The sequence below is a fragment of the Octopus bimaculoides genome, chromosome 14, assembly GCF_046866305.1.
Source record: "Octopus bimaculoides isolate indiv1 chromosome 14, ASM4686630v1, whole genome shotgun sequence".
NCBI lineage: Eukaryota > Metazoa > Mollusca > Cephalopoda > Octopoda > Octopodidae > Octopus > Octopus bimaculoides.
The window spans coordinates 48,584,571-48,612,465 of record NC_142941.1 but is presented as its reverse complement, the minus strand read 5'-3'; the positions used below and the strand labels follow the sequence as shown (position 1 = coordinate 48,612,465).

At 38.3% G+C, this 27,895-nt stretch overlaps 1 protein-coding gene across 5 annotated transcripts; it reads right to left on the bottom strand.

The window, feature by feature from the left end:
• Positions 1 to 524: 524 nt before the first annotated feature.
• LOC106875550 (uncharacterized) lies at positions 525 to 27,895 on the bottom strand. 5 transcript variants are annotated; one of them, XM_089362874.1, is made up of 5 exons: positions 27,627 to 27,895; positions 17,914 to 18,057; positions 4,871 to 5,104; positions 3,773 to 4,014; positions 525 to 3,137 (listed from the first exon to the last, which is right to left on the bottom strand). In XM_089362874.1, exons 2-5 carry the CDS (start codon positions 18,055 to 18,057, stop codon positions 2,642 to 2,644), a joined length of 1,116 nt encoding a protein of 371 aa, XP_089219000.1. In that variant the 5' UTR covers positions 27,627 to 27,895; the 3' UTR covers positions 525 to 2,641. The 5 variants fall into 5 exon arrangements, with proteins under 5 accessions (XP_089219000.1, XP_089218999.1, XP_014779238.1 ...); XM_089362873.1 differs by lacking the exon at positions 27,627 to 27,895 and adding an exon at positions 23,628 to 23,749; XM_014923752.3 differs by lacking the exon at positions 27,627 to 27,895 and adding an exon at positions 21,130 to 23,741.

The following is a 27,895-nucleotide window of genomic DNA, read 5'->3' as shown; positions in this document are numbered from 1 at the left end:
AATGTAATTTCAAGATGTGCTACATCTAAAACTAATTCATGACTAGAAAGTTCAAATTTGATAAGCTTGCTGGATCAGGGCTGACCTAGGGTTAAACAATATGGGAATTAGTAGTCATACAGGGAAGAAAAACTGAAAGGAAATAAACCCTTAAAAACCTCATTCTCCTGACACTCAGGTCCAAGCAGGAGCCCAGCTGCCAGGACAGAGAGAGGGGCAACAGTGTCTACAATTAGGGTTACTGTTGCTAGTCCAAGATCAGTCCTAATCCAAGCAGGTCTATGATCAAAGATGCTCCAGATTATCTTTGATTCAGGCATAGTGTATCTTGGACTGCATTATTCAATAAGTTCCTCCTTTTCATGATGGCAGGATTGTAACTTAAGATATATATGGCTGTTGTTTCTAGCAGAGGCTACCTTGTTATCATGGAACTCTGGAAATTGTTGCTGCTGCTGTTTAGCCTGAGTCAGCTATCAATGGGAAGATGTAGGATTAAAGGCAATCCAAAGATGACCATCTCATTTATTTTGTTTTGTTTGTTTATTTAGAATAACATTGGCCAATGTGTCCTTCAATTTCTAAGTGGTAAAGAACTGGTTTTTAATTCAAACAGTTTTTCTACAAACCATCACCTGTTCATAACATCGTTTTCCTTTCTGAAAATGAATTTTAAAAAGAAAAAAAAAAAAAAAAAGGTAGTGTTTGGCTGTTTTTTAATTAAAATCTTTAGTTCTCTCTCCTTATTTTTCAGTCTTTTTTTTTTTGGTCAGAATGGTTTTTCTTTTGTATTCTTCAGTCATTCAAAAGAAAGTCATCAACCAGACAGACACCATCACAGATTATCTCTAATCCATGACTGTAGATAATGTAGGATGATAATGTGATTGCTAAAGTTGTGAAACCCCGTTTCATTCCAACCACAACAATTTGCTCCTCCTCCTCCAAAGTCAAGTTACGAAACCTGTCTCAACCAACAACAACACAAACATTTACACAATCTCAGTCTCACCCTCACTACTAGTTGCTGTAAGCTAACCCTAACCCTAACCCTAACCCCTTGCTAATTCTAGGCCATTTTACTTGTGACACCCATCTGCTTCTTCTATCATTTCCAATCAATTATATTCCCCTCACCTTCAAATTACACTTCAGCATTTCAAAGACCCATTTCCCCTCTACACTTCCTGTCCCTTTCTCTTTCTATTCATCTAAACATCAAAATACTGGGCCTTGAAATAAAATAATAGAATAAAGGATTTTTCTAGCCATTCTGTGGTCAACACAAACATGAAATAAAAAATAGTTGAATAGGGAGACAGATCAGAATCTCTTATTCAAAAAACCGAGGATGTTGGGCCTCGCAGGGAAACATTAGGTTTTCTTTCAACTCCTCTCCAGTGAAACCCACACACCTAACAAATGACAATTTTGAGTGATGGCAGAGCCAGTACAATTTGGGGCTTTGATTCAGAGCTTTGCACTGTAACAAAATTCAAACCTTGCAGTGGTTCGATTTTTGTGTGGAAGGAGGGGTGGGGGAATAGTTCGGTCATACTGTTATTGATGAGGTTGCTCTGATCAGTGCACCCCGGGCACAGACATTCGTAAGTGGATGAAAGTTTTAATCCTCCTGATTGAGGAATGTTGTCCTGGATTTAGGATTTGAATAAGTTTGCTGCTTTTAAAGATAGTAGGGAGCAGCTATGCTGAATTGTTTTGGCCCCTATTTAAAAGCTAGCATCAGGAAGTTTGCTATTAAGCAAGTCAAGACACTACAAAGAAACTTCCTGTCTCATGTGGTCCTAACATTTTAAAGAGAGCAGGGAACTTGACTGCTACATTGACCAGGTCAAGACATTACAAAGAAACTCCCTCTTCACTTGTAAGTTGCCTCAAGTTTAAAGATGGCAAAGAGCAGAAGTCTGTGGCACAGGAAAAAGTATTGAGTACCTTGTCATTTTGAAGATTGGACAATGCATGGCATTTGTGTATGGTGGGCGGCAGTCTGATTAGAAAGACTAACCAAAAGGGGCCACAGTTATTACACTAACAACGAGTGCAGTGAGCAGACAAATAAGGGCAGAATGAAGGACAGCAACAAAAACTGCAGGAACATGTCCTCAACGAGGGCATGGGGGGGGGGGGGGGGTTGACATCTTTCACTTTATATGCAGTTTTAAAAAATACAACTAAAAGTGGAACATACATGATGGGGAGGTGGTGGTGATGGCATCAGTGTGGCAGGGGTGTGTTATAGTGTGGTGGTGGTGGTGGTGGTATGTGAAAGTAATTTCGTGGTAGGAGTGGTAAGAGTGTATATGAGGTAAGTGGTGGTGCTGTGGTCTGGCGTAGCAACATAATGGTGGTGGAGCTGGTGTCAGTCTACATGTAGGGAGTCTACTCGATTCAGTCCCCAGATTATCTCTCCCCATCATTAAACCCCTATTTTCCAAGTTCTTAGCTCCAAACCCTTATAACCATCCCCAACCACCACTACCACCACCACCATGGAAATAACCCCTGAACCACTGCTGCTCATCCCTACACCATTCCACCTAACCTCTCTCTCTCTCTCTCTCTCTCTCTCTCTCTCACGCACTCCTTCCTTCTCTCCCATACATGGAATCAGTCATCTTTATCAGGATGTGGGCAAGTGAAACATTTTGCGAGACAGGTAAACACGCAGTTTGTGAGGCAGTGGTAAAGTTGATACAAGCTTCATGTAGTCCTGTGAGGAATTATTTGCACACAGAGTCTGTTGGATGACCTTACGGCACAAGTTGCAGAGGGAGTGCGGTGACCGTATGCTGGTGGTGTACCACTCAAAGAACGCTTCGTCACCCTTGTCAGACAGCAGCTCAGGTGGGATGCCGGGACCTTTCCATTTCAGCCAGTCAACAAGATTGAGCATGTCACAGCCAGCACAATACAACACCTTGATGCACGGCACTTGGTATTTCAGGTCTTCCTTGTAGAGGCCGGTGCTCAATGAGCTGACACACACATAGAGCGGGGTGTGGCCCCGTTTATCAGTCATGTTTACATCACTGTGCGCGGTCAGTAGGATACTTATCATGTCCTTTAACTTCCAGTGGGCAGCCACATTCAGTGGGGACTTGCCAGAATTGTCACATCTGCAATATACAAACAGGGAGGTTAATAAGAGAGAGAGAGAGAAATACATAGATCAGAGTGTAGTTCACAGAGTAACGAGTTCGTATAGACATGTATGCAGGAGAATATTAATAGAGAAAGACAGAACAATTTCAACAGGAAGAGAGGTTTGTGTGTTGTGGGTGTGTGTGTATATATATATATATATATATATATAAATCCCGAAAAACGAAGAACAAACACAAAAAAAAAAAATAATGCGAGGATGTGGCACATGTAAAGTATTAGCAGACGCTCAGGGAAGAATAGAAAGATGGTTTTACATTTCGAGCAAAGCTCTTCTTTGAAAACAGGAGACAGAAGAAAGTTCAATAGAAAAGGAAGAGTTATAATGCAAGCTGTGTCATCGTGAAGTATATCTGCATAATTCTCAGTCTGATGAATTAGTGATAGGAGACGTCTGACATGTTTTCCTACATGTGTACCTATTTAATTCTTATTGTTAATGAAACATGTGTAATACAGAATAAATAACACCAAAAATCCTCCAGTTTTCTGTTTTATATATATATATATATATACATAGAGAGAGAGAGAGTGAGAGGTAGGAAGAGAAACAGAGAGATAATGTTGACCATGAAAGTCAAGTACTCACTTATCAAGAGAGGCACCGGCAGTGAGTAGCTTCTGTACAGTAGCAAAGCTGGAATGCACAATAGCATTCTGTACACAGATATAGAGGGGTGTCTGTCCATCTTTATCAGCACGATTAATATCAGCACCAGCCTGAACTAGGATATCTACCAAGTGAGGACGACCATGATAGGCTGCCTTGTAGAGAGGTGTACAGTCATTACGGTCTGCTAGATTCACATTGGCACCAGCATTTAGAAGGATCTGGAACGGAATGGTAATTTGAAGTTAGTGTTGGTGGCACAGGTGGTAGTGTTGTGTTGGTGGTAGCAGTGTGGTGGTGGTGGTATGGATACCATTTCAGCAGTGACTATATTGGGTCATGGTTGTTTGTTTAAGGATGGAGACAAACAAAGAGCAATTTAGGGAGAGATAAAAGAAAGTGTTTACTTAAGCTTTTGTGTGTGTGTGTGTGTGATGTGTTACACAACTATTGGACATCATCAACCAAATCTAGCTCCCCTATAACCAATAATATCAGATAACAGTAACAGAACCAACAAACACACACACTGAAGAGAAAGCTCTTAGAAGTTACAAACAGCCTCCCCCCACCACCACATAAAAGACGACCCAGTAAGAACAAAACAAGACATATTATTTCTTCCACTCAATCCCATAGACACAAAACTAGCCCCATCATTAGGGTATGTGTACCTTGAGCACTGTTCTGGGGTACACACACCACCAAGAACACAAAAGAGCAATAACTATGACATCATGGCTAAATCTACCTTGTCCACTCTCACAGGTAACATCACCAATTCTCCTGCTAACAAGGGACTACAATATAGTCAACTTGTTGGCAGGAGTTCACTCAGCTTGTTAACAACAAATAGCAGCCAAATCTCCCTCAAATCATAACCTACCATCTTAAATAAAAAAAAAAGAACACATTGGATAATAGTCTTATGTAATCTTAAATAAATGATGAGGAGGTCATGGCTGGATTATCTTCTATAAGTCTGCCAGATCAAGGCTGACGGGGGCTACTCAACAACATTCAGCCGACATCATCATCATCATCATCCTCAACAACAACAGCATTATTAATACTCACCATAGTAATATCAACATGATTCAATGAGACAGCAGCCAAAAGAGGTGTGGTGCTGTCCTTCACACTGGGAACTGTAGGATTGCTCCAAGGGTAGTTTATGTCTGCACCTTCCAGAATAAGGTTGCGCACAGTCTCCCGTTCATTGCCCATCACAGCAAGGTGCAGCCGGCGCTCACGCTGTGGCATTCCAAGTACTGCTGCTTCGTTCTTACTCCACTTTGAGTTCCCCATGGCCTGCAGCAGAGAGAGACACAGAGAGAGAGATGGTAGCATGATAAGAGGGACATGGAATACAGAGTATATATATATCTGTGTGTACAAAAACAAGTGCGTGTGTGTGTGCTCTCCATGTTGTTATACATTGGACAGGTTATGCTGGTTTCAACCAGAATTACCTATTCAGAGTTACTCCCCCTCTTAGACGGCTTGGGGCAATGCTTCTCAAACTATCTGATGTGGCGTACCGGCAGTTTTTTTTCTCCCCCAATGTGCCAGGGACCGGTAATATTTCTTAGTAATATTAATTTATACCGGAAACAATATATATAATGGATATAATAAAAGTTGATAATTTTTTAAATCTTATATTTATTTTGTAAACAAATAATACAATATTACATAAGCATTTTATAATGTTTCTTTCTTTTCTGGAAACTCGCCATGCTGGAGCACCACATTAAAGGGTTTCAGTTGAAGAAATCAACCCCAGGACTTATTTTTTAAAAAGCCTGGTATTTATTCTATTGGTCTCTTTTGCTAAACTGCTAAGTTATGGAGACATAAACACACTAGCATCGGTTGTCAAGCGATGGTGGGGGGGGGGGGGAACAAACACAGACACATAAATATATATCTATACATATATATACATACACAAACACACACACATATAGTCAATTCAAACAAGAACAAGCAAGAAAAACAACAACAACGCAAGGACGTGGAACAAGTACTGTGTTATTCGATGCTCAGGAAAGGAAAGAAAAGAAAGAGAATTGCATGTTTTGAGCGGAGCTCCTCATCAGAAATATAGAAAAAGTCTACACACACACACACAGAACAGGCTTCTTTCAGTTTCCACCTACCAAATCCACTCACAAGGCTTTGGTCAGCCTGAAGCTGTAGTAGAAATCACTTGCCCAAGGTGGCATGCAGTGGGACTGAACCCGGAATCATGTGGTTGGAAAGCAAGCTTCTTACCACACTCATATCTATATGTGTGTATGTGTGTGTGATTGTTTGTCAGATTTGATGATGACCTTGGAACTACTGGAAGAAATTTGACAACAGAATAGAAGAAAGAAAGAAAGAAAGTAATAAGGAGAAGAAGAAGATGTTGTAATTAGCATCTCATACAGCAGCGTTTCTCAACCAGGATTCCCCGAAACCCTAGAGTTCTGCAAAAGGTTCCTAAGGGTTCCGCAAGAAAGAGTGAGATAAGCTAATGATAATTTCATGATCGTAATATTACTTTACATGCACAAAATATCATTGGTTATTGTAATATAGACATCTGAGTGGTTGGCGTTAGGAAGGGCATCCAGCTGTAGAAACTCTGCCAAATCAGACTGGAGCCTGGTGTTGCCATCCGGTTTCACCAGTCCTCAGTCAAATCGTCCAACCCATGCTAGCATGGAAAGCGGACGTTAAACGATGATGATGATGATGATGATGACATCATCCTCTCTAACCCATTATGTTATCAAAAAAATATAACCACACACACAGACATATGATATGATATTTACCTCATGAACTATGATGAAAAAAGGTATGAGAAAGATATGGTGTATAATTTATTTTGTACAGGGGTTCTTTGAGACATGGAATTTATTTTAAAGGGTTACACAAGGGTAAAAAGGTCAAGAAACACTGCACAAGAGTACTGCAGATGGTCAACCACTGGTCTAAAATATATGCTTTGTAAAAGAGAAAAATCATTCCTTTGGGTGCAGTTGTGACAATGATATTGATAGAGGTGGCCATGGAAGCTCATTGTTGATTGCAATACCAAGTATTTGTTTGAGAGATTTCAATGTGGGTTGGTCATTTGGAGCAGTTGAAGGGAACATGGCTTACAATAAGTTTTCTAATGAAATGAAACAAGAGCTCTTGATGAGATGAGGAATATTAAAAAAGGCCAGAGAAGAATAGCTTTCTATGGGTGTCAGTGGAGGAAAGATAAAATGTATTGGACGGGAGTGCTTTGCCATTAATCAGTAGGTATTTGGAAATGTATTTACAGTAATGTACTAAACAAAGGGTCAAGGATACACACACGCACATACATAGATGGTTACATATACATACAGACATTTCCTACCTTCAAAAAGTGAAACAACAGTTTGTGACACTCCAAAAGACAGTCAAATTGTTTGTGATGTTTAACTTGCTTAGAATTGCCCATTGCTGCAGTTATTATCTATCCAAGACACAGTGAGGCCTTATTGAGGTGTGTGTAGTCCTAAATGAGTGAAGGTACAGTGTGACTTCACTGAGACAGATGATGTCCCAGCTGAGTAAAGCAGAACAGGGACTGACAACACTTGAGTGTGTCACAGTTTCTAAAGAAATAAACTGAGAGAGAGAGAGAGAGAGAGAGAGAGAGAGAGAGAGAGAAAGAGAGAGAGAGAGAGAGAGAGAGAGAGAGAGAGAGAGAGAGAGAGATTAGACTATGAGTAGGACAGGGTCAGGTGAGGAAAAATTTCATTAATCCTAACCTTCAACCAATGATGGTGCAGAGATTAATAAGGTTCATTTGGGGGCTGGATTATAATCAAGTTATAATACTCAGATACACACACACATCTCTCTCTTTCTTTCTCACTATACACACACACACACCTAATCATAAACAGATTTATATATATATATATATATATATATATATATATATATATATATTAATATATATATATAACACTCTCCTTTGAAAATATATTTACACCTTTTTATCTACAGCAGGAAATTTTCTCCACAACAAAACACAATGGATGGCTTTCTTATGAATTCGAATATGCCTCAAGCATATTTGAAATGGTAACAGGTTTATATTAATAACTAAGTACATCAATATGTATGAGGTGGGTGAGCTGAGAAGTTTCTGGCTTTAAGGGTATGATGAAAGGCCTGGTTGGAGACCCAAACCTTCCAAGTTCTTTCACAGGGCTTAGAAAAACTGGATTGCTGCAATAAATGAGTGAATCTGAGGGGAGGGGAATATGTTGAATAAAATCATAATTAACTGATCTTCCTGTTTTTCTTTTATCCAAATCTACCTCATACTTATTAACACAAAAGAAATAAGTTTTTTTTTAACACATGTAGAATTATAAAGAGAAGAAAAAACGCTTAAAATGCGCTTGGAGACTCTAAAAAAAACCATTTATTAACAAATACTTAACTGATTCCACAATTTCATGGCTTTCAAAAAGATGAAGCCAACTGGAGCAATGACATGTCTGTCTCCATGACGACTGGAGTCTGAAAATTTGCTCCTTTTTTTTTCAGAGATTATTACTCAAATTGCCATCAGTTAAAATAAAATTTGGCTGGTAATTGTTAGCTTTTTCATAATAGGTGGTGGTGTCTTCTAGAAAGAACATGGTGCTTTTGTAGTACTCAATACATCAATAACGACAACATCATATCTCTTAACTGCTTCTTTGATGATGTCATTATTTTTGTGTTCATGGAAAAGACTCCAAGAAATAAATTAAATACTACTTGGAAGATACTACGCAATAAGGTTAACTGATAACGGATGGGTCAAAGCAATAGACATTAAAGAACTAAGAAGGACAAAAATAATTCAAATAAAACAAATATTCTATTCTACAGTACCATACACAAGCATTCCACCCCACTCCCACCACACACAAGCATTCCACCCCAACACACAAACACACGAAATATGGTAACATACAATATTATTCATCAAAACATTCCAGTATTGAAGCAAAACTGAAGAATGGAAAAAAAAACCCCCAAAACACTTGAAATATACAAAATATGAAACCCCAACAAGGCAGAAATGCATCCAGCATTTGAACTTGCCACTGCAGGGGAAGGTTTTCATCTCCCTTCAATATATTATCTCCAAATGAATACAGCAATAAAGTTGCTTTTCTTTTTGCAATGTATTTACATTAAGTATGATACATATGTGGCTATTTTAATCTAATACAATGGATATAATGGACATTGTATAGATATATATTTAAATACAGAAACACATGTACATACATATAATACATGTGTGTATGTGTTGAAAATATCAAAGATATGTGATAAAACTGTAGAGTTAGTAAAACTGCTTCAAACAGCAGCTGGATAAAGAAGATTAGTAAAACAGTGAAAAAGCAGGACAATATGATGATTATCAGGGGTTAAAGATGAGAAACAGAGCAAGGAAAATAGTTCAGTGTGTGTGTGTGTGTGTGTGTATTACTTGGTTTCTTTATCTTTTATAGGATTACCTATATCCTATGATGTGAGATGCAGATGAGAGAAAAGAAAAGGATCCAGACCAAATTTTGAGTCATTTTCTATCACACACACACACACAATGACAGTAATAATCTGGTTTCTTTTCATTAAACTTTGCCTGCGTCTTGCAGTGTAGACTTAGTAATGATAGGTAATCTTGTAAAACATAAAAACAGCAACTAACACATACACACACATTCATAGGTGTATACATACACTATATATGTGTGTGTGTGTGTGTGTGTGTGTGTGTGTGTGTCTCATCAATATCATTGTTTTTATGTCCATTTTTCCACGCTTGTATGGGTTGGACAGAGTTTGTTGTGGCAGATTTTCTACGGCCAGATGCCCTTCCTGTTGCTAACCCCCACCAATTTTCAAGCACAGCAGTATTTCCCAAAGACCAGACATGTTCCTGCAGAATATTGGCAATGAATGCCAATGTTTGTATGACAGTGACAATCATTTACAACTGTTACATGATATCAAAACAAGAAGATACCCTCTTTCTCTCACACCCACACACATAATGGGCTTCCCTTAGTTTCCATCCACTAAACTCACTCAGAAAGGTTTGGTCAGCCTGAGGCCAGAAGATACTTACTCAAGGTGCCACACAATATCTCCCTTCCAGCTTCTCCCACTCATCCTTTTATAATGTGGGATAGCCATGGATCTCCTCTGTAGCAAGACACATGTATTTGTTCCCCTAGCATATTCTAGCCTTCAACACCTAGCATAACCTGCCAAACCCTTCTAAATATACTCCCACTTAGTCAAGGGGAGGGCTGTCCCCTTTTCTTTTCCTTTCTTCACTTTTTCTTGCAAGTTACTTGGCGACCTCACTGGCAACACTGTCACAAAAATAGCAGCCTACACACTACAAAGAGGTTGGTGTTAGGAAGGACATCCCAAAGCTAAAATTAGGGCCTCCCACTGCTCTGCAACTTGTTGGATCCTTTCAAGCCAACTAACCCATATCAGCTTGGAAAACAGATGTTAATTGATATGTGTGTGTATATGCACACATACATTGAAGTATATATACAAATATTTATCCACACACAGACACCCACACACTGAAATATAAATGTCATCCCTCTGATGGTAACAGTTATTACAAGGGAGGTAATCATCTTGCCTTTGTGTGAAGCAGGATTAGAAAGTTGTAATGAAAGTTAAGGTATTGCAAGGAAAAAATGACACAGAATTTAAGGCGGTGCTTCAGCATGGCCACAGTCAAATGACTGAAACAAGTAAAAGAGTAAAAGACTTAATGCAATATATATATATATATATATATATATATATATATATATATATTGCATTAAGTAAACAAAAAAACTTTAATATGTAAATTCTGTGTCCTTTTTTATACATATACTATACACACACACACACATATATATACATATATATATATATGTATAGTTTACTGTACTGTTTAAGGTAGGGTCAACAAAAGCAAAGAACTTCATCCAGTGAGGGATAAATATCATTTAAATATCATGAAATGATACATACATCTATCTCATTCTCTCCCCTCCCTCCCTCCTTCCCTCTCTCTCTCTCCATATATACATATGTATAAATGCTAATCCTGTTTTGAACTGTGATGAGATAATTACTGCCCACGTAATAGCTGTAACAAAGAGAGGGATCACATGCTTGAAAATTTTCAGTTGTGATTTGGGAAAACCACTTGAAACTGTTTCTGACGGTCAAGGCTTTTGTATTTGTGAATAGATAAAGTCTGTTCTACTGTACACAAGGGAACATCACTACAAAATAACAACTTGAGACTTGTGTTGTCTACGCTTTAAAGAAAACATTAGAAAGAACGTGTGATGTTGTTTGTAGCTAAAACTAAAAGTATTGCCTGAGACATTCTCACAAGGGAAACTGTTATTACTCTGCATTTTAACACCAACAACTTCCTCTCTGTTCTTTCAATTCCTAATCTTCTGACATTCTTTAAAATAAACAGATGGAAAATTTCATGAATTTCCTTCAAACTAATTATTTCCATCTGAAATAAAATGTCTCTTTTTATAAAACGTTTCAGATTATATTAAGCTGAAGATTTCTAAAAAGAATGAAATAGTGCTCTACATGATTACCAACGACTTCTAAGAACATTTTACTAAGTCAAGAATAAATGTCTATGTGAATTCTATGTACCTTTTCCTTATAATTGCTTAATTTCGACTTCAAATTTCTAATCTTCTTTTATACTGAAATAAAATGATTATCTCTCTTGTAAAAACTGTAACTGTTAGAAGGCTAACACGTGTGTGTGTGTGTGTGTGTGTGTGTATGTGTGTGTATACTAGTAGCTTGGAAGATAAAACCCCTCAACTGAGCAGTATTAAGGGGTGCAGCCTTATGCTAAGTGATAGGAGGTTAAAGTATGACAGAGACAGATATCTTGCTGTAGGGGAGCTACATGGGTAACCATGTTGGAAAAGAGAAAGAGAAGGATGGTGAGGATGTGTGAAGGTGTATCCTTAAGCTCAGGAATGTGAGAAGTGACAGAGAGGATTGGACAGGGGGAGTGGGTAGGGAAGTAGGCTCATGGGAGTGTGAATGAAGATTGGGAGATGTGTGTGTGTGTGTGCACGCACGCATGTACTCTCTCTCACACACACACACACACACATATGTATGCATGTATGTATAGAGTGGATGTGTATATTAGACTTATGGTTGCTGCCACCACACATGTAGTTTATGTTTGCTTTATCAATGAATTGGGGCTACAAACCAGCCCCACATTAGCAGCAGCAGCACCACTACATTGCCACACTCCAACTTCACCACCACCACCACCACCACCACCACAATCACATGCTGCCCTACCAATAGGCAAGCCTTCACCTGGTTATTTGACCTTGTAGAAATAACAGTTGAAAACTCTTTCGAACCACATGTTACCATTTTCAAAAAAGGGGACCATTTGTATAGGATAAGCAGGACAACCTGGAACTTTTTGGGGTCTTTTTTTTTTCAGTGTTAACGAAAAGTGTAAAAGAAAATTTACGCTCATAACAAGAACAAGAACAACAATAATGAATATTAATAATAATTGAAGAATATTCACTTTGGAAATTGTCCATGTGTAGATGCTCCTCAATTGTGAGACACACCGGCAGACAGGGGTCAGAGGACAGCATTTAGAGATGGGGAAACCACACCACATTTTAGTCAAATCCATCACGGTTGCCTCTGTGCTCACTGTTTTCAATGACTTCTGCTGACATGTGTGCGTGTAAGAGAGAGAGAGAGAGAGAGAAAGGGAGAGCAAGAGAGAAAGAGGGAGAAGAGAGAGAGACAGAGAGAGAGAGAGAGAGAGAGAGGTGTGCAAAGTTTGTTGCTGCTGCTGCAGTTGTTGTTGTAGTGTTTACTGCAGCAGAATGTATTAATACATTTAGCTAGGATTACAGAACGATGGCAATAAAGGTGGTGGAGATATAGGTTGGCTGGAAGTAAACACTATTACTACTACTACCACCACCACCACTACTATTTAATAACAATAAAAAAAAAATCAATGATTAAGAACATTAGCAGTAACAGCATTGATACTAACTGCAACATCAACAACATCCTTCCTACCCCCCAATCCCTCCCTCCCACCAGCAAGTGAATGAATCTGTTTGCAGTTTCATTGATCTGCTAGAAATATCAGCCAAATTTACATCAAATAATATCCAAAACTATAAAAAAAAACATCAAAGGACAGCAACGTCTGAATAAAAAATGAGCTGGAACACAGCAGCAGGAACATCGTTGATAATAGGGCTGATGCAACTGGGCTAATCTGCAGTTAAATAACACCAACAACAACAGCAACAGCACAACAACAACAGCAAAAACAGTACAATAACAACAACACTAATGCAAAGAGAATCAGAGCATTAGCGGCACCAATGACAAAAGCAAACAGAAGACAACAACGCTAAGACTTACATACAACACTGCTACATAAGGGGATATATGAAAAAAAGCTGAATAACAGACATACTTCTTAAAGGAGCAATCCTAACTCCCTACATTTGGCCAACAGAAAGAAACAATAATACAAACAATATGTTTGGTCCTTCCTGTAGTATGCCAGTCCTACCTGGGCCCTTAATCTCTCCATTATAAACCACAATAAAATACAAAGGACACAAGACAGTGCATGATGCTTCAACTCACAGGTTGTACACAGATCAGCTCCATAAACCACATCCAAAACACAACAAAAATATGTAAAATGAAAGACAAATTGGACATGAAACGAACACTGCTGTCATAACAAACTTCCCCCTCTCCAGTTCCTGTCACTACATTAAGAAAAAAAAAACACTTCTAAATTTCCAGATATATTCAAATGCCAGACACATTTAATAGCCTAAAGCATGACTACAACACCATCCTACAAACATTATCTCTCTCCCTCTATCTCTTAGTCAACCCTGACAAAGATAGACACAGAAATAATTGTAATAACTGTAATCTCAGTGATCCCTAAAACTGCCCAAAACAAGGGGCACAGGAAGAGCAGTTGTTGCCTTTTGACTGAATCTGTTTTGCCTGTCAACACAGTGGGCACCACTTCCAGAATTGGCAGGAATACAGAAAGTAGACAGATAAAAAGGGGAGAGTGTAGCATGTCCAAAGTGTCTTACTGTACCTCGTATAATTCCTCATTGCATGGCAAAGAGTCTGGTTGGGTCCTTGGCCTGACTCAGATATGCTATAACTCAGAATATAGATCTGTGGGTCATAGCTTGTTGTTTGGCCAACTACTTAGATGCCACAGGACAACACAACACCACCAACAACACCACCATCACCTCCACCATAAACCAACAAGAGAGACTATGTGTGCTTACTGAAACTAGGAGGTACAGCATCCAAACTACACACACTCATCTAAAGAACAAAAGAAACATTGAATAATGCAAGGATTATCAAAGTTGGAGTATCAGTGATGATGGGTCTTCTACTGGATCAGGACTGACTCAGGGTTAAACAACAATAATAAATATCAATATATTCAATCAATTTGCTAGAGATAACAGCCAAGTTGCCCTTAAACCAAGCCCAACCATCTTCGAAACAGACACACTAGATGATGAGGGTCTTGGGTTCACAACACATTGGAAAAATGTGGGATGGGCATGGTTGGAAGGTTTTTGATTAAATGATCAAGGCTAGCCTACAGCCAAAAAGGATTCCAACACCACAAGCAAATCCCAGTTATATGTACAACTTTCAACTTAATGTGACTCGGTGTTTTTTCTTCCATCCTGTCTCTCCATATTAAACTTGCACCACGAATTGTGGTCCGTCCACTCTGCTACAAAGAAGTGGTGTGAGGGAGGTTGGCATGTTCATACTGGCACAATAGCTGCAGTGCTGCCATCTGATGACTATTAAAAGCTAGACACAGCTACATTCGTACACATTCACACCATTACACTCAACCAGTTAACTGTTATATAGATACTCTCTCTCTCTCTCTCTCTCTTTCTCGCGCAGACACACACACACACACATACTAAACTGTACTTACTCTTGTGGTGATAAACATTGGCATACATACACATTCATGTCTGTGTTAGTGTGTGTGTGTGTGTGTGTGTCTATACACACAATCAGAGATACAAACACACCTGCACACTTCAATTGTTTATATACTTAATGCACTAACAAAGACACATGCATATATATATATATATATATATATATACCTTTCTAATAGAACACACACACACACACACACACACAAAGTGAAATGGTATCAGACAATCCAGGCATTTACTTCAGGTACCATTTTTGTGAACGGCAGTTATTTGGATTTGTAGGAAAGAGAAATTCATCAACAGAAAATCTGGAAGGTTATCTTCAGTCACGGAGTATAAATATATATATATATATATATATATATATATATATACATACATAATATATATATATATATATATATATATATATATATATATATATATATATACATACATAATATATATATATATATATATATATATATATATATATATATACATACATAATATATATATATACATATATATATATATATATATATATATATATACATACATAATATATATATATATATATATATATATATATATATATATATATACATACATAATATATATATATACATATATATATATATATATATATATATATATATATATACATACATAATATATATATATATATATATATATATATATATATATATATATATATATACATACATAATATATATATATATATATATATATATATATATATATATATATATATATATATATATATATATATAATATACATATACATATATATACAAACATATATATATATATATATATATATATATATATATATATATAATATACATATACATACATATATATACATACATATATCATCATCATCATCATCATCGTTTAACGTCCGCTTTCCATGCTAGCATGGGTTGGACGATTTGACTGAGGACTGGTGAAACCGGATGGCAACACCATATATATATATATATATATATATATACATACAAATATATATATATATATATACATCAAACTAGACAAAGGTTATGAGAGTTATAAAAAAAGTTATTGCAAAACTGGTTAGGACCAGGATTAGCCTGATGTACAGCTTGGCTCTGTCTCCTGAAAAGACATTACTAATGTATTTGTTGTGAGACAAATACGTGGTTAGGAATAAGCCTCTACACTTAGCATTTTTGATCTGGAGAATGCCTATAAGTGGGCATAGCTCACGGATGACTTTAGTGCACAGTTTGGGGTACATGAGGGATCACTTCTCAGCATCCTTCTATTTATTATAGTTCTCACTACCATAACAAAGGGCCTTATTCTTAACTCATTCTCTCACTGACCCTCGGACACCATCTTCCCCTTCCCTTCTTATTACTCCCTTCCATTTTGTCCTTCCTTCGTCCACCATTTTACTCAGGTAGCACTGTGTCATCTCTTACTCAAGCTGCCTACTCTCTTCCTTAACTTTTCTTAATAAACCTCACATGCTACATTTCCCTTTCCCTCCTGTTACCCCCATTTCTAATACAGTTAGTCCCCTAATGCCCTCTCACAAAAATAAACCTGTGTAACTCCTGATAAAAACTATCTTGTATCCTAATGAACAGTCCAATCAATTTTGGTATGGAAGACAGACTGACCACCAAAGCTCCCTATCCTATCACCACTTTATCTTTCCCATTTCCTTGTTAATTTCTGCCATGACTCTTCTCCTTCCCCTCTTTTATGGCTCTTGCCTCAAAAGATGTACCGAGAGTGATAAAAATCAAGCATCCAGCCAACATCCTGGTGTTTGGAGGGATCACTAGTGATGGCGATGTTATGCCTCCATTCATGTTCCCACACAGAACACGGAGGTCTACATCAAATGCCTGGGGGAGGTAATGCTGCCCTAGGTCAAGAGGGTGGAAGACCCTATGTCTGGCAACAGGACTCTCCACCATGCCACACAAGCAGGAGAACCCAGTCATGGCTGTCCAACAATTTCTGTGACCACATAACCCCTGATACCGAACTCTCCAGACTGCAACCTCCTTGGTGATTATGTGTGGGGCACAGTTGAGCGAGAGACCAGCAAAACTCCTTGTAACACCAAAGATGAACTGAAGGCAAGGATTATGGCAGCATTCACCAACTTAAACAAGGAGACTATCCAGAAGAGTTGCAGAAGATTCCAAAGTTGTCTGGAGGCTGTGGTTGGAACCAATGGCGATTTTATTGAATAAATTTACTCTTTAGTCTTTCAAGATATTTTTATGTAATTTTGGTAAATATGTCTGTTAAAATGAGATGTCAGAGTTATTTTCATTTTTGCATAATTTAGACGACAGTTTATTCACCGCAGCCTGTATATATGTAACACTTAAATAATTACCGGATGTATAAAATGAAGGAAGCCAATAACTGTTACAGATCATCATCATCATCATCATCATCATCATTTAATGTCCACTTTCCCATACTTTCCTGTGTCAGATGGAATTTGCTGAGGCAGATTTTCTACAGCCAGTTGTCCTCCTTGTTTCCAAACAAGGTGAATGTTGGTCATGTATACCCCCAAGATCAGACATGTTGTCAGGGACAATTGGAAATGGAAGACACTGCTCACATGATGCTGGCATACATTTACAAGTATCACATGGAGTCAAGGCAAAAAGACAGTGTAACACACACACACATACAAATATATGACAAGCTTCTTTCAGTTTCCATCTACCAAATCCATTCACAAGGCTTTAGTTAGCCTAGGACTATAGTAGAAGACACTTGCCCAAGGTGCTATGCAGAAGGACTGAACCTAAGGCCATGTGGTTGGGAAGCAAACTTCTTACCACACAGCCACGCCAGTGCCTGTGTGTGGTTGAATCTTTTGTCAGTGCCTTATCAATTCTGACATCAGCTGCCCCCTGATGGTCACAACAATCTACAATACACAGCTTTCTAGTTGACTCATTTCTATTAATAAGGACTTACCTGGAGGTCGTAGTTCAGCAGAAATTCGGAAGATGTCATCATAGGGGTGAGAGTCGTGTCAGTGCCCCGGGGTTCAGGGTTTCCACTATGGTCCTGAGCATCTTCTTTTAAATCAGGGGACTGGACGCAGCTCATCATCTTCATCTGTTGGATGACAGAACATAGGTGAGATAGGGGACAGCAACACACATTTGTGTACACATACACACACACACACATATATGCACATACATACAGAAATATGAGAAGTAACAGATGAGATGTGTTCAGAACCAACACACGTGTGTACAAATGTGAGTAGCCACATATACATACACCTGTATACATATAAACCCATTCTGATGAGACACAGCAAACTATAAACAGTCAAAGGTTACCCATCAAACGATGGAACACCTGTCATGTTTACAGGAGACATGGGTTCAAGTCGCACAGGCAGCCTTCAACTTTTCCTATCTAAAGGGGATTTTTAACCCCCTATTTACATGCTATTATTTATAGCTTCATCTGCTTCAAAATTCGTCATTCTGGAAAAGAATTATCTGTGATATTCCCATGTCTGCAGCATCCACTCCATCCTCTCCTTTGCAATTCCTTCCCTACCATCGCTGGCCTTCACTCCATCACCTCCACCTCCTCAACCAACACCAACAACTCCACCCCCACCTCTATTGATGCTGCTCCCTCCACCAACCTCACCAAACACTGGACATTCCCCCACTGACCATTGCTATGTCATCATCATCACCACCAGCTATACTTTCTCAGCCTCCAGCATTTTAACACCCTATACATCTCCACTTCTCTATGTCCCTGGGAGGATGGAAGGAAGCAATGACTTCCACAGTCACTTCGGGGTTAATCCCTCTTGTATTATGCCAAGCTAATGATAGTCAGGCAGCTTGAAATGCTTTTATCATTCCATCAGGGGGTGCTGTGAAGTGACTTGGTATTTTGACACTTGTCGCTTAATGTGGGAGTTTTTTCTCCATGGCAAACTGCAGTGAAAATGGCTTTTTTACATGCCAAACATTTTTGAACCGATTTAAATGTTTAATATGTACACACACACACACACTTATTTATTTATAATGATTTCAAATTTTGGCACAAGGCCAGCAAGTTAGGGGAGGGGGTAAGTCAATTACATCAATCCCAGTATTCAACTGGTACATATTTTATTGATCCTGAAAGGATGAAAGGCGAAGTCAACCTTGGCAGAATTTGAACTTAGAACATGAAGATGTGTGAAATGCCGCTAAGCATTTCGCCTGATGTGCTAATGATTCTGTCAGCTTGCTGCCTTTCGCATCAGTTCATCATCATCAACATGTAACATCTGTTTTCCATACTGGCATGGGTTGGAATGGTTTGACAGGAGCTGACAAGGCCAGGAACCACACCAGGTTCCACTATCTGTTCTGTCATGATTTCTACAGCTGGATGCCTTTCATAACACCAACCACTCTACAGAGTGTACTGGGTGCTTTTTATGTGGAACCATTACCAATACATTTTATGTGGCGCCAGCACCAGTGCTTTTCATTGATAAATTTGTCATATAAAAGTGAGTATAAATATTATGAAACAGAAAGCAAGGAGAAAAAAAGGTCCATGAGAGTTCTTCACAGATAGGTAGATGTCCAGAGATTTCATACATTAATATCACAGATAAAGGGGAAGAAGAGAATCCAAAGTCATCCTTTACAGCTGTTTCTGAGAGTTGGTGATCAATAAGTGTAGTCGTGGATATTGTGTGCATATATACATGTACTAAACTGGTACATGTACTAAAATGTAAATGGAATAACACAAATTTAAGTTATAATTGTAGTGTCACCAATGCCATCATCAGAAGGAATAAATTTGGCTGTTGAAGATAATATCTATAAACAGAAAGCCTTATTGTGACAGAGGGAAAGAGAGTGGGGATAGAAAGTGGGGGTAGGCAACAAGAAAGGTTTAAAAGTAAGAGCATAATCAAAATAACATTAGAGGTGGGTGTGGGGACAAGAAAAAAGAGAGAGAACAAAGAATGCATAAAGTAGAGGGATGGAGAAGTAGCTACATCATCAGTTAACATTCACTTTCCATGCTGGCATGGGTTAGACCAAGAGGAACAAATTCTGTGAACAATTCCTTTCACATAAATGAAAGAAATCAGCATCGTCTTGACATTGGACTTCCCTTGACACACATTTTGGGAGGTCATGGTGACATTGAATGCTTCCACTGACTTGATCACTGCTTTGTTTCTGGGTCGTAGCCATAGCAACCAGCTTTCCTCACCTGGGATGACCTTCAAAAAAAGGTCTGGATCAACTTCCAGTTCACGACATGCATTCAGTTGTGATTGCTTTTGATCTTCTGTGAAACAAGTGAGGCACCAATTTTGTTGCAACTCGTTTCATTCGCAATTCCTCGCTCAAAATTCGTTGGCAGCAGCTCCAGGACACATCAGTCATATCAACAAGTTCGTCAATTGTTTAGCAAAGGTCCTCCACAATCAGTTCGTGAATTTTCATGATGTTTTCATCCATTTGGAAGGTTGACAGTTGCCCTCAACAAGGTCTTCAAGGGCCAAGTGACCATTCCTAAAGCGTCCTTGTAAGCTGTTTGAAGCCTGACAGTTGTTTCAGCCACTGTTTTCCCCAGTGAAAATCAAAAATTTCATGGAAGCACACTGCTCCTTCATCTCAGCCATCTCAAAAATCGACAAACAAGGGAGAAGCACTGCAAAACAAAGACACACCACGTAGCAGTATGACCTCCCTATATGATGCCGGTCAGCAGACTAATGCCTGAGGGTCACATCAAATGGCTTCTAGTAGAGTAAGTCTGAATTGGCTTGTCCCACAGAGAACACTTCTGGTTACTTCTGGGTACCCCCTTCTATACACACACACATACACAATAGTGAAATGCAGGACGATGTCAAAAGAACACACAAAGGATGTGGATACACCCACCCCTCATCAGTTATTGACCAATCACATTTTCAACACCTGTGCATATATACACATAAACACACATATGCATATATCTTTATACACACATACATATATAAACATACATATACACACATATCTAAACACATACATATACAATTAGATAAGATACAAATAGTATTTCATTAGCATAATCAATATAAATATTACACCACAAGTTTCATTAGAACAATGGATTAAATTAGATTTAAGAAAAATATGAACCTACTTGAATTATTGTAGAAAACAGATGTTAAAGTGAAGTGGTAGGGATTTGTTTGAGGAGAAGTGATTCAGGTTCTGTTGGCCAAAGAAGATGGAGTACTGAAGCCAAAGACCTGTGGATCTGAGGAAACACTAAAACTTGTACAACAGAAAGGGAAGTAGTGAGCCACAGTTTTGAATCTGAGGGAACTCAGCTCATATAAAGGAATTTTCCAATTTGTAAAAGAATCTTGATAGCAAACCAAATGCCACAGACAAGAAAAGAAAACGAAGCAGAACTCTGTGGTCAGTGAAGTTTAAACGATTGAAGAGAAGAATTGCTTGACCAGAAGTATGTTGTCCAGTGAGTTGAGAATGACCAAAGGTGTATTTTTCCAGGCAACAGAGAATTTCAGAAGTCTTTTTTACGTCCGGGGAGCATAGAAAAGTATGTTGTCTTGGCAACTGAGAATGACAAGAAGCTGAAGGAATTTGTTTACCTGGCTGCTAACTTTGAAATTGTTTACAGCATGTGACCTGCAACAACATTTCATAACTGATAATCTTTTTGATTAAAACACATTTTTGGATAATCCAGCTTATTAAGTTTAAGCTTCACTGCTGAGATTAGACAAAAATAAGAAACTTGAACCTCACAGATTCTGTTTCAGGTAAGATATTATGAAGCACGACACCTTAGATTGGTGTTTGGTGCCACTGGATTTCTTTCTGCAACCTTTTTGCTTTTTAGGTAGAGGGGCCTTTGCTTCTTGGTGGTCATATATCTCCGTAGAAAATATTCCTGTGAATCTTTTCCACACCATTGGGAAACAGGTGGTTGGGGGATACTTTCTGACATTTTCCCCCTTTGTTCTTATCTGTAATGTGTGTCCCTTCTCCCTTAACAGAACCAATAAGGAACAAGTCACTGTTGTAAGCATTAGTCCAACATCTCTGCTAACGTGTCTTGGCCACTCATCATGTTCTTATACCAAAATCCTTTTACTTCATCTGGGCCAATATACCATCCAATTAAGTCATTTCTTGATCTGTTTCAAGAGAAGGGCGGAGGGGGGTAATAATCCTGCTCAACTTTTCTCTCTCTCTCTCTACCATATTTGTCTCTTTCTCTTTTTCTTTAATCCATTATGCTTTCTTCTTTTGAGCTTCTCTATTTTTATTATGGTCTGTTATTACTGTTACACCTTTTCGCATCACAAGTTTCTTTTCTCAACCGTATTTTCTTGTTTTGGTTTATAGTTTAGCTGCTTTCTGGTAAGTACAGGGGTGGACTGAAAAGTTCATAGGCTGACTATGAAGGAGTGATGCTAGAGCTGTGAAATCTTGCATGAATTAATTTCAACTCTTCTTATTAATAACTGTATTGTTTCTTTCCAGCTAAACTGACAGCTGACTGCTTAAAGAAGACTTCAAAAGTAACTAATAATGACTTCACTTGAAAATAGATAAAATTTGGTGTCATGGTGTTATCAAGTACCTCTCAGAAAAAAGGGCTTAGCTCCCAAGGACATTCATGCTGACATTGAGAGGTAATAGAGGTCCACCAGAGTGAAATAATAATCCTTATCATCATCTGTGTTTCCATGCTGGCATGTGCTGGATGGTTTGACAGGGGCTGGCTAGGTAGAAGAGTGCACCAGATTTCACTGTCTGTTTTGGCAGAGCTTTTACAGCTGGATGCCCTTCCTAACGCCAACCACTCAGCTGAGTGCTTTTTACGTGGCACCATCATCATCATCATCGTCGTTTAACGTCTGCTTTCCATGCTAGCATGGGTTGGACGATTTGACTGAGGCCTGGTGAAACCAGAAGGCTACACCAGGCTCCAATCTGATTTGGCAGAGTTTCTACAGCTGGATGCCCTTCCTAACGCCAACCACTCCGAGAGTGTAGTGGGTGCTTTTACGTGCCACCGGCACGAAGGCCAGTCAGGCGGTACTGGCAATGGCCACGCTCAAAATGGTGCATTTTATGTGCCACCTGCACAGGAGCCAGTCCAGCGGCACTGGCAACGATCTCGCTCGAATGTCTTTACACATGCCCATAGGTAAAAATCTGTTGAGCACCACTGACTCAGATGCAGGCTTTCTAGAACATTACCAAATCACTACATTTACTAAAACACTAAAGAAGGCTTGTTTATTATTTCTAAAAAACCAGAGAAATCGAGACTGCTTCAATAAATATATTGCACTGTTTAGTAGCATTTTTCAACAGCCTGATTTCAAATTTTGCCATGGTTAACTTTGTCTTACATCTCTCATGGAATCAAAAAAAAAAAAACCCTGAAAACCCTGCCATGTACAAGGGTTGATTTCATTGACTACGTTGTTCCTATTATGACTTTGTTGCCTTCTACGAATGTTTCTTCTTCAACAGTGTTGTTGTAGTTGTTGTCACTGTAGTGAGTGCGCTACAGCCAACTGCTGACGATTTAGGATTAACACAGATTTGAAACCTTCATGGCTTAGATGTAAATAGATAAATCTCAATATTACTTACACTGTTATTAGATTGGGAAATGGATTTTGTTGTTGTTGTTGTTGTGGTGGTGGCAGTAGTAGGGATGGTGAGTGACAGTGTTACAAAACGAGACAGAAACATCTGCCTCAGCCCGCACCTCACTCCTGCTCTTTCACCTCTAAACATTTCCACTCCTTCCTCGTCTACCTCACTTTATTCTCTCTCTCTAATAATCTCTATCAACTTCACGTCACTTCCTTCTCTGCACTGTCACTTTCTATCTATCTATATGTCTTGCTCACTCTCTCTCTCTCATTACTTACCTAATGACAAAGGAGTGTATTTATTTCATTCTTTCTCAATTACCCTCACATTAACAACACACACACACACGTGATCATCATCATCACCTCTTCATGCTGGGATGGGTTGGGTAATTCAAGAACAGCCAACAAATCCAAGGACTGCATTGTGACCCAAGCTTGTCATAGCATGGCTTCCATGGCTCAATGCCTTTCCTAATGCCAACCGTTTTACATAGTCTATTGGGTGCTTTCTCATACCCACCCACCTCCATGGTTAAGGAGTTTGTGCTACATATTCAGGAAGGTCGGTAATTTGTGCTTCCAATTCTGCCTTGAAACCCGGAATAGACCCATTGTGTAGTCGACAAAATCAAAAACAACGCACATGCGCAAAATTAAGAATATGAACTGGCGACAATCTACTCATCGTACCTTCTATGTATGTATTATAGCATCTAATATCAGAGACCTAGGAGTAATTGTTGATAACAATCTCAGCTGGAGTGCCCACGTCAACAGTAAGGTCGATATAACTCGTAGGATGAGCTCCTGGATTTTAAGAACCTCCCCGTCCAGAGAACAAGGTGTCATCAGTCTTCTTGTCTCCTCTTTTCTACGGCCACACCTCGAATACTGCTGCCCCTTGTGGTCTCCACATACAAAATAAAAGAGCTCGAAAATTGAATCACCCCAGAGATCAGACACTAAAAGAATGGCGATCTTTCGATACGAGTCCGAAATATCGGCCTTTTCCGTAAAAAGTGTCTTCGGCGATCTTTACCAAAGATCGGCCGGACTCGTATGGAAAGATCGCCTAGTTCACATATTTAAGTTATATATAGGGTCAGAATAATGAAAGCTTAGAATCCCGAATCTCAAAAAAAAAAAAAAAAAAAATCGTGAGAGATATTGATTTAGTTTTAAAAGGGAGTTTATTTGAGAAGCATAAAAACATTTTTTATGCTACGTTAGATTAAGAAAAGACAAGCGAAATGGTAAGCATATTCACTTACAAACAAAGCTTATAATAAAAGCGTATTGCAAGAACACAGTTTTAAAAACAACAGCGAAAACAAAGAGTTTGTCGATCAAACATTGTCGGTCTTTCAAATCTTCCGTTCCTCAATATTTTCCCTTTTCCCGCCATCTTACATTACAAACATTAAAAGGGACGAATTGTATTGTTTGGGACTCTGCAGTGAAGAGTGAAGGTGAAGGGAGATAAGCAGATGTATGATAATTGCTCGGTTATGTTTTTGGTGAAAGTATTATATTATTAAATGTTTTCGTTTTCCAGACTTTATTCTTAATAAAGAAGTTTCATGTAGCTCTTCCCTTAGCTGACTTGTCTTTAGATGGTTTAGCATGATTTTGAGATATTCATCATTTAATCCCAGTTATACTAATATACAAGGCATGACAATGGAAGTTATTTGAGAAGAAATTAAACGACCATTGGTTGCTGTTTAGCCCACGTTCAGTTCTAATACACACAGACCTATGATGAAAGGTATTCCAGCCGTGGCCATCATGTCTTCTTAGAGTTGCGATTAGGTCCCCATTATCCAATGTGTTCTTTTGTAAACAATACGGAGTAATTTCAGGTAAATTAATTTTAACCAGGTCAGGCGACCACATAGAGGTTTCCCTGTTGGTGGAGGATTTCAAGTGCCTGCAATAGCAATCATAAGCTAATATAGCAGTTGGTAACTGCTATATTAGCTTATTGCATGGAGTTCACAACCTCCAATGAGTGTGGCCAGAAGAGAGCGATGACAATTCCTTTGAAGTCCCGAGAACCAGTGCTTTGGCCTGAATTTCAAATAAATTGTTACTCTTATACCCATCTTTCCAAAAAGCGATCACTGTTTCATGGAGAAAGGAAAAAGCGATGAATTGGGTGGGTGTCTCCTTCTGTGAAAGAATTTTTTGTCCAGAAAATGTAGTTTTTTTTTTTTACATTTCTGCCTCTCCATAATTCCGTACCCTTTTCCTGGTAAATTCATTATATTGTATCCTTCTTACGAAACGGGTGTTGAAGTAAAACAGAATATCTCACTGTTATGTTCAACAGATGATGACTGGTGTTTCACCTATGCTAGGTGATCAGCCAACCTACCTGACAACTGTGGTGTAATTTAGATATCGTAGAAATAGTTTTCAGAAACACATTGAATCCACGGCTTGCGTTCACGAAATTTCACACATTACATTTTTCATCTTCAAGTCCACAATCATTCATTGCATCCCACAATTAGTGTAAACATAAACTAGTGCACACATGTTAACAAGTTCACTTATCAACCATGTGTTTCAGGTTTAATCACGTTGCACAGCACTTTGAGTAAGTGTCTTTCACTGCAAGTGAAATTTAATGATTGAAATGTGTGTAAGGGGGTGTTGATGGGTTTATTCCCGTTCTTGGGTGGCAGATTAAATCAGTTGTCCGGTTTAACACCGCCATATGACACTTAGGTGTCTTTATTCAAGTTCATTCTGCTGTATGCGTTAAGGTTAGATCCCTAATCCGGGGATAATACGCCCAGTGTTCCACTAATTTCGGAAAAAGTCATGTAGACTACACCTCCTCCTACGATTGAATCATTAAAAAGGAAGTTAACATAACCTAATAAGTATCATTAATTTTAGATGGAGACCTCATAGACTCACTTCCTATATTCTTTGTTGAATGGAGACTGGCTCGAGTTGAATTCAGTTGTTAAATTAACAAACAAAATATTCGAGTCCTTTTACTGATATCATGTACTGACTGTAAGCTTAATTCTTCTAACACACGAGAACACTGGCTGGCGAGGGTGACACCTATGAGACCCCTCGACCTCCTAGAAACTGCAGCCGAATCTCCTTACCACCTTAAAAAAGAAGGATCTTTAGGATGGCCGCGAAAAACACGTAGAAGGAAAAGGTGAGATGTGGATAAAAATTTCATCTGGGATGATCTGATACGAAACAATTGTGGAATCACCAAAATTCCAATAAGACACCAGGGGTGGGGTTGAGGATGTAATATATTTCATTATAAGGGAATTCGATGGACGATCGATCCATTCATCTTCAAATGCACGTGTTTAAATCGTCCCGTACGATATCTGACAGCAACATCCTATCCAACCAGGACCTTCCAGGCATAGACAGAAACCTTCCAAACTGGACTTTTGAAATCGACCACAAATAATCCTTCGGGACGTTTAGGAAGGAGACGAATCCTTACAAGAGTCTTCGCAGTGCGTGTGTCTACAGGATTTTAAAAATTTACGAAATCATTGCCAGTAATTTTTTAAAAACAAGAGATTACAATAACGCACGCGTCACACACACACACACACACATATATATATACATAAATATGAGTTGAGCGTGCATTAAATACAAACACATGTGTGAGTGTGTGTGTTTGTATATATATATATATATATATATATATATATATATATATATATATATATACACGTCAACAGCTATATAAACAAAATCTCTTTTTCCCTATATATATATATGTATATATATATATATATATATATATATATATATATATATATATATATATATATATATATATATATATATGCTCGTAATACACATAGAGGGGAGGGCCGAAACATAATAAGGCTATAAAAATACAGATATATGTATAAATATATTTGTGTCTGTGTGTATATATATATATATGTACATATGTGTGTGTGTGTGTGTGTGTGTTATGTACTTTTACCTTTGTAAAGAATTTGATGTTCCACAGCTTAGACTTCCATTGTGTGTCGACGTAAAGAATCCAAACACAAGAAATATCATTTCCTCCAACGAAGATGATCAAAAACAAAACATTCAAAAAAATAATATTGAAAAATTTACAAATCCTAAATTAGAAGAATTGTAAAGAGTTGTAGAAATGTGGCTTTTAAAGCAAATTGGTGGAAAGGTCGCCAGAGAGAGAGGAAGCCAAGTGTTGTTGCCTTTTACATGTTTAGTAAACACCAAGAC

What these genes read in the sequence shown, in the direction of transcription:
- LOC106875550 (XM_089362873.1), bottom strand. Translation starts at nt 23,729, where the DNA reads ATGTTTCTGTCTCGTTTTGTAACACTGTCACTCACCATCCCTACTACT. An exon ending in ATCATGTTGATATTACTATG is followed by an intron (nt 4,015 to 4,870) that starts GTGAGTATTAAT and finishes ATTCCGTTCCAG; the next exon opens with ATCCTTCTAAATGCTGGTGC. An exon ending in GCCGGTGCCTCTCTTGATAA is followed by an intron (nt 3,138 to 3,772) that starts GTGAGTACTTGA and finishes TGTATATTGCAG; the next exon opens with ATGTGACAATTCTGGCAAGT.